Source organism: Nestor notabilis, unplaced genomic scaffold, assembly GCF_000696875.1.
Source record: "Nestor notabilis isolate BGI_N333 unplaced genomic scaffold, ASM69687v1 scaffold7625, whole genome shotgun sequence".
NCBI lineage: Eukaryota > Metazoa > Chordata > Aves > Psittaciformes > Psittacidae > Nestor > Nestor notabilis.
In genome coordinates, this window is record NW_009927916.1 from 57091 (window position 1) to 65162 (window position 8072).

Consider the following 8072-nt stretch of genomic DNA (forward strand, 5'->3'; position numbering starts at 1 on the left):
GTTTCCCCTGCCTGTGGCAGGGTGGTGGAACTAGATGAGCTTTAAGGTCCCTTCCAACCCAAACCATCCTACGGTTCTGTGAGTTTACTGGTGCTGTCTCCCCTATGCCCAAGCAAAGCAGCCACTGCCGACTGACTCGCCAACACCTGAAGAAGCTCTGCAGGCACAGCAGACACTGTGGCAGCAGCAGCAGCAGCACATCAGCTGCAAGGAATCTGTAAGGGGATATTTATTTACCCCTACAAAGTGATGGCCCAGTGGTGAGATGAAGCTGTGGTTTAGGTACTGCCACATACTGTTCCACTTAGATGACAACACTATAAACACAGGTGTCAGCCTGTGGACATGCTGCCACAGAGCATGCATATCTTTAAGTGTAGACATGCCAATAAGGCTACAAATTGAAGGCTAATTTGTGACTGACTTCACACACATCCATTAAGTAAGAAGGGGAATGAGGAGCACTCCTTTCTGGGCTGTCAAAACAGTGAGTCTACGCACAGAGGAGGCAACAGAAGCTGTGTGGTGGCTCTTCATTCCCTTGTGCCCCTGCCCCAGCCCAAAGAGGTACCTCAGGAAGGGGTGGGAGATGGCAAAGCCTCCATACAACCCCCACTTGCTGGCTCATCTTGCCAAGATGGCACGATGTCAGTTGTACATAATTGCAGCTGGTAAAGGTTAGCAGGCGAGATGAAAGGAGGGAGCTGTGACTCAGGGATGTGTCAAGCCTCCCTGGGATTTTTTTTGGGTGGTGTGCTCACACCCCACCTCTCATTTCAGGCTCTGCCTCAAGCCAAATTCTAGTTCAGTGTGCCCGAGACACCTACTGGAAACAGATGAGCTCAAATTCATCAGGGGGTGGGTAAAGGTGGCTCTGGAAACTCTCTCCCATACTGTTCAGCCAATATGTGCCACTTTTAGTCTAGGTAGGCTACTTCTAGGATGAAAGGATACCTCCTGCATGCTTCTCCACTGTACTCCAATTAGTACCTGCAAAGCTACAGAATAATTCACTTGCTTGTTTCTGTGACACAGTCACATTTCTCAGAAGATCATCAGATTTCTATCTCAGAGACCAGCAGGCAGGCCAATAGGTGATAACATTTGCTGATTATTTGGGGAGGCTAATGTTGCACTGAAGAGGAAACCAGGAAACACTGGTTACCCAGTCACAGCCAAAAGCTGTGTCATACAATATGATGTACATATTTGACAGGCAAAAAGTTTTCCTACCCAGAACATTCATGCCATCCTTAAATTCAAGTCCCTTCTTAATGACCAGCTGGGCTTCTGGTGGCGCTTCACGCACTGTCTCATTCATCAGAGCAAAAGCAGTGTCAGTGACATTAGGTGTTTCTTCTATGGGTGGTGGCACCAGCACTTTCTTGGTGACAGTTTGGATCTGAAGGCAATAAAAAGGGAGGATGAGAATGGAAACAGACTGAATGTAATCCGTATGGGAGATCAGGGAGAAATAATAAAAACAGTCTTCACTTGAAATTCCAGGGGACTATATTTTTTAAGTATTAGACATGCATTCCACAACCTCTTACCCCTCTTGCAAAAATAAGTTTGTTTTTCAATCGTTCCAAGTGTCACGAAGTCCTGGGAGTCTTCCTCATGACTAGGGTGAAAAGTATGGCAAACACTTGTTCCTTACCACTAGGATGTAACCTTTCACAGCTAGTTAGCCCCTTTGTCCTGATGGCTCACAAATGGTGCTTCATGGATTGCATGTTACAAACTGATACCATTTATTTAGAACCAAAAGGCAGGCTCCTCTAAGATCAGTCACAGCAGCAACTCTGCAGCAAGGCTTCTTATTCAGATTGGTCTGCTCAGCTCAAGTTAGCATAGTTTGATGGTTAAGTCAAATCAAAAACTTAGGGCATTTCCAACACTTCACTTGGTGACCGCAAGAGCTCAAAATGGAATATACAGTCCCCTGAGCTCTCTAATTAAAATGTTGCAAGTGACAGGTAAAAGAAAAACTATCAAAGCTGCCAGATACCTATTAAATCAGACCTGAACACCTCAAAAAAAGACAACATCAGCATCTGAATGGATCTGCAACCTTCCTGGTACATGAAAGGCAGAGTCAAGGGAAAGCTACGAAGGAATGGCGAGGGAGAAATGGGCTTGAGTTTACAGCTAGGAAAAAGGGGAGGAGGAAGTGGAAAAAAAAGAGAGATCTGTGACTTGCTGCTTTTAGAAGGGATATCTTCCTCCTGCTTCACACCTTGAGCCTTTCCTGCCTCTTCATGGCTTTGGGACTGGCAAAATGGTTAGAAAGCTATGACCGGTTTGCCATGGTTTCCCATCTGCTCCCTACTTCCCTTGTTCCTAGAAATATGTTTTAGCAAGGCATCAGAAGTGGTACATTAGCTTTTCAAAGAACATGTGCACCTCTTTCCTCTTGAGTTGGATATTTTAGTACTAAGGATGATGATCCAGATTCGATAGATATATTTTTAAATCTTATGGGTTTTTTTTGGGTTTTTTTTGGTGGTGGGTTTTTTTTTGTTTGTTTGTTTTTGGTTTTTTTTTCTTTTTTGGGAAAAAAAGGTTTTAAAAATCTTGTTGTTTAAAAACTTTATGTTTTTTAAAATACCTTATGTCCCTCCTTTCAAAACCTGCTGTCTAAATCTAGAGAGAGGGATATAGACAGAAATTCTACACAGCTTTGTATGAGAAACTCTACAGTTGGCCTGAAACAACCCAACATTCCTGCACGTTTACATTTTTCCAGAGTTAAATTTTATCTGAGGGATGTTGTCAACACAATATTTTTTACGTGAGGTATCCAGAACGTAGAGTCACAGAAATTAAACTTAAAACATTAAACTCTACATACTCACAAATTCCATGAGAGTCAAAGGTCCTCAGCCCTTCTCTGCACAAAGCCAGTCACTAAAAATGCTGAGCTAAGCACCAAATTTGGATTCTGACAACAATATCTGAGGCCAGAAAGCCACTTAAATGCCACAGTTATATTTGTAGATGATAGTCCCATTCTCTTTCATGGTACATAAGATCTTAAGTCTCTGATGGAATAGCCCTTTGCGTTATAAATGAAGATTTTCTTGTGGATCATACAAGAATTCAAGAGATATTGAAAACCCACGAAGGTTCAGAGTGCAGTTTGCAAATGAACCGTCTCAAACTCGCAAGTGAATCTCTACATTGCTTTCTGCCTGACTGCAAGGGAAGGCGTGTGAAACTCCCCCACAGACCACAGCTACACAGCACCATTGCTGTGCACTTCTTAAAATCATTCTTCACAGGATTTCTGCAACAAATTGCTTCCTCCTGAGGCAATCTGGAAACGCTGGATGCTCACGGAGAGACACTGTATACATGTAGGTAGAGAAAATAAATGCTGACACCATTAAAAGCAGTTCATTTTCCTCCTAAACAGAGACACAAGTAAAGCGTAACACCTATGGAGAAGTTAAAGGCACAAGTTCCATGTGGAAAGGAGTGTGACTTTGCAAATGAAATATGGCTTTGTGGCAGAGGCTTTCACTGGCAATTAGGCTGGAATCAGAGAAAATTAAACACTGGAAAGCCAAAAAGCTCAGTAGCTTTTTTGACTAAGTTAAAAAAACCTGCAATGGACTTGGTGATCCATAACTAGTGAAATGACCTGAATATTGACATTACATGCCCTGAAATAGCAATATTAAGGTTCCAAGAAAACTCTCGGACACAGGTAGCTTAGTTCTTCTTTTTCTTGCTTTTTGTCTCTTTGTTGAGATATTTGACCACTTTCAGCTGACCAGAAATTTAATTCTCCTCTCTTCCACAGTTCAAATGAGGGAAAGGAAGAAAAAAACTCATGAGTGCCCTGCTCTCCCCTCACTCGATTTTGCAGAAATGTATTTGACATTACATGTATTGTTCAGCCACCTACAGTTTGAGCACATGACTGACATTCCCATGATGATTTGGAAATATTGAGAATGTTCTGTCCTTAAACCCCCAAGGACAATATGTTTTTATGTGGAAGCCCAGAGAAATGAAGCAATCCAAGCCCTTTTGGCAGCTTAGGTTGCCCTCCATTCTTCCATCCCCCAAGGCCTCTTCTCCCATCCCCTCTTCACTTTATTCTTTGTGGCCATAACCACAGCTTCAGCTATCATGCCATTTCACACAGGAACGCTAAAGAGCAGGTTTGGCAAAAAACCCTGTTCCATCAAAAAACAACAAAAAAAATAGAAAAAGAAAAGAAGTCTGCATTACTGCCAAACGAATTAGTTGTAGGAAAAAAATCAGCTTACATAGAAGAAACATGCGTAAGAGGAAATCAGGAATCAGGCATTGATCATCTATTTTACCCCTTGAAGTGAAGCTCTTTTGATTAAGAATTGGTGAAAACCTTTTAGACAAAATTATCCACCCTCAGAGCAAGCAGCATATGCTGCAAGCATCCTTCTTTCCAAGGTGCCTCAAACCTGGCCTGATGGAGCCACCTGTAGGTGGGTCAACCACTTGACTGTATGATCCCCACCTAGTCTGGATGCTAATACAGCAACAGGAGTTATGAGAGCTTGAGTTTTGGGCTGCATTTCCACTGGCAACGAGCTGAAATGAAGATCATCCATATATTAAAAACAGGGCATTGCAGAGCCATCAGCTCTGTAACTAACAACCAAGATCAAATCAAACTGGGTGAAAGATCTCATAATGCATCAGCTATTCAGTCCCAAGCCAGCATTCATGATCATATATATTGTATAAAGTGAGGGAAAAAGATTAAGTTTACTTAATAACAAACTTAAAATCATCTTCTTAAAAAAAGAAAATCTATGAATCTGAATAATAAAACAAAGCAGCTGTAAATAATATTTTTTTCATTTACCTGCTCAAGACTTAAGACCTGTATCTCTATTTGCTTCACCATTTCTGTCATTTACCTAAACAATAACACAGACAACCCTGGTGAGTAAAAGATAGAAAAGACATTACCAAGGATTAGAAGGATTTACCTGCTGAAAGCATGCTTGGACTAGATTTTCAGGGAACAGGTTTCGGATGAGATCCAAGAAAGCATCCAGGCTAGATACTTCATCATTCTTCTTCCCTTGACCAAGCTGTTTCTTGAGTTTTGGATTCCCTGGATGGATGGCTAAAACTAAAATCACACCCAGCACAGCAGCAATAATAGTGGTGGACATGTAGTAGACCATGGCTCTTGTACCCAATCGGCCACTTGCTTTAGCATCTAAACCAGATAGTCCTGCAGGTGTTTTTATTTTAGGAAACAAACAAATATATTGAGACTCAATAATCATCAAATAAAATCCTTTATACTTAGCAAAGTTTAATAACTCAGGTGCCTACTTTTGTCCTTGTGAAATTCTCAGCACTAAATACATTCTCCCTCCAGTTCTTCTGTGAACAATGTCTGCTGCTACTAATTTGAAGAAAAACATGTAAGATTCCATCTAACCACAGAAGAGATATGGATAAATAGAGAAGATATTCTACTATCTTCGCCCTTGATTGCTGCAAACTGGTCATGGCTGACACCACAGCTTCAAGAAGTCTAGGCTTGTTAGTGTCATGCCATCTTATTTGCAAGGTCTAACACAGTAAGTAGATGAAATAGCATATTAAGAAATTTCTGATGTTCAAGAAGGTACATGTGTCTGAAAATAAATTCACTGGAGCATCTACATACTAAGGCAAATGAAGTTAATCAGAAATTAACTCTGAAATACACACTGCAACTGCAAAATCCCTGACAGGTTCACATTATTACTACTCTTAGACTGGAAAAAGCAAACCAGGTGATATCTGTAGCAAGCATCTTAAAGTATTTATGGCTAATAGATCTTACCTGTGATTAAACTGGAGATAATTAAAGGGAGGATCAGCATTTTTAGCATCCTCATAAGTATATCTCCTGGAAAGGCTATTAACATGATGATGTCAGGGTCAATAGGAGTTGCTAGACGAAGAAGACCCCCACACACTGCACCCAGGATGACACCTAGAAGAAGAATAAAAGAGAGCAGCTAGGTAACATAAATATACCTGAATGCACATCAATTACTCATAAGAATAGCCTGGAAGAAAAATGGTTACATGAGGCAGAAACAAGGAAGATTTCTGGTACAGAAACAGATTTTGGAAGGCTTATCCTCCTGATTAATATGAAGCTGTAACACGCTTACCATGTATCTCATGATTAAAGAGAAGTTGTAGTGATGCAGAATCTTCTGCCAGCTGAGCTTACACCTGATGTACTGTCCTGCAACACAAATTCGCTGCAAACCAGAATGTTACTGAGGTTTAGTAATACTGTGTAGGCCTTGCAATACATTGAGGGATAGTCACAGATAATTCGTATCATTGTTCTACAGGCACCAAGATGTGATTTCTATAATGCTATAGAGAACTGATAAGAAAGCAGGGTTAGGACCCAGCTCTTCAGAGTATAACATCTAGCTCTCAACATGAGAATAGTACCACCTGAAAACAAGTCAGTGTGAGTAGCTATTTTACAGCCTAAGAAAAAACCTGCAGAAAAGCTAGAATAGGCTTGTGAGGGAAACAGACTCAGGTTTCACCTGGATGGTTTTGGAAGGGAGTGCCTGATCTGGAATATTGCACATATCATTGAAGAAAACTTATCATAGAATCACAGAATGGTTTTGGTTGGAAGGGTCCTTCAAAGGTCATCTAGTCCAACCCCCCTGCAATGAGCAGGGTCATCTTCAACTGGATCAGGTTGCCCAGAGCCATATCCAGCCTGGCCTTGAATGTCTTCAGGGCTAGTGCATCCACCACCTCTCTGGGCAGCCTGTGCCAGTGTTTTACCACCCTTGTTGTAAAAAATTTTTTCCTCTTGATTCTTAGTACTCATTTATTACTCCTTCCCTTTAACGGTCTGCATCCTTTTCCTTGTGCTTATACTCTCAAATCACACACAATCTCTTCATCACTTAGCTGTTATCACTGTACAAATCTAAAGCCCTCTCTCAGGATTGAGAACGTAGAAGAATAGTCTATAGGACAAAAAGGTCATGTTCACTTCTGTAACATGGTCTTTGTGAATGGATATTTTATGTTTACATCCAGGATGCCTTTATTTTCCTGGTCCCACGCCAAATTCTCAAGTATAGTAAAAAACTTGATGGCAAAGCCTAAATTGTGACTTGCAGCAACTATGACTCTTTGAAAAAACAGTTTGATACAATGGAAAGTACATATGCATTTAAAATAATTTCTGGAAATGCATCAGGCACCTTCTAAAGATGATTCAATTCAAATACTGTCTAAACACTTCAGTGGTATGGGTTTCAAAGGCTGAAAAATATGGATGTGAAATTTGCAGCTCAAGACCAGCTGCAGCTGGTCTTTCAAACAATAACAAAATAGAGTATGTCTGTGAATTTGCTGCATTTGGCTGTTAGTCTTTCAGTGAAAAAGAAACAGGCAAAGAGCCAGTGAGCCACAGTAAAATGTCAAGCAGTTCCGTATTTGGAAGCTGCTAAAGCCAGAGGCAACATTCAGGATGATCTCATGGAGTGCTGGCTTACAAATACAAAGAGGGGGAAAACCTTAAAAGCAACAGAGGATGAACTGAGAGGTAAAAGACGAAGGGAAGAAGATTTTGAAGAGTTTTGTCTTCCCCACAATCTACCCCAAATAACTTAGACAAAAAAATGTGTAGTGAATTTAGTTCTACTGAATGACATTGATCTGACTGGCCTTGGGACTTAGATCACCCTCCATTCAACGTCAGATACAGAAGGTGTTGCAGTGGTGCGGGTTTGTTCCATGTTGTGTCAGTAACACGCTGCACACCTGAACTAAAGGGCCAGTGGAGAATCTTCGCTGGAGAAGGCTCCAGGGAGACCTTAGAGAAGCTTCCAGGGCCGAAAGTGTTCAACAAGAAATCTGGAGAGGGGCTTTTAACAAGGACTGTAGTGACAGGACAAGGGGGAATGGCTTTGAACTGACAGAGGGGAGATTGACATGAGATATCAGGAAGAAGCTCTTCCCTGTGAGGGTGCTGAGGTGCTGGCACAGGGTGCCCAGAGAAGCTGTGGCTGCCCCATCCC

General features: G+C 41.5%; 1 protein-coding gene across 1 annotated transcript in view; it reads right to left on the reverse strand.

Annotated features, from left to right (window-relative positions):
• SLC1A2 (solute carrier family 1 (glial high affinity glutamate transporter), member 2) overlaps positions 1–8072 on the reverse strand; it is a 30662-nt gene that overhangs the window by 22124 nt on the left and 466 nt on the right. Inside the window, exons 2-4 of the mRNA XM_010014281.1 lie at positions 5843–5995; positions 4989–5239; positions 1234–1402 (exon numbers count right to left, since the gene is read on the reverse strand). Coding sequence (XP_010012583.1) covers positions 1234–1402; positions 4989–5239; positions 5843–5995 — 573 coding nt within the window. The remainder of the gene's footprint in view (positions 1–1233; positions 1403–4988; positions 5240–5842; positions 5996–8072) is intronic.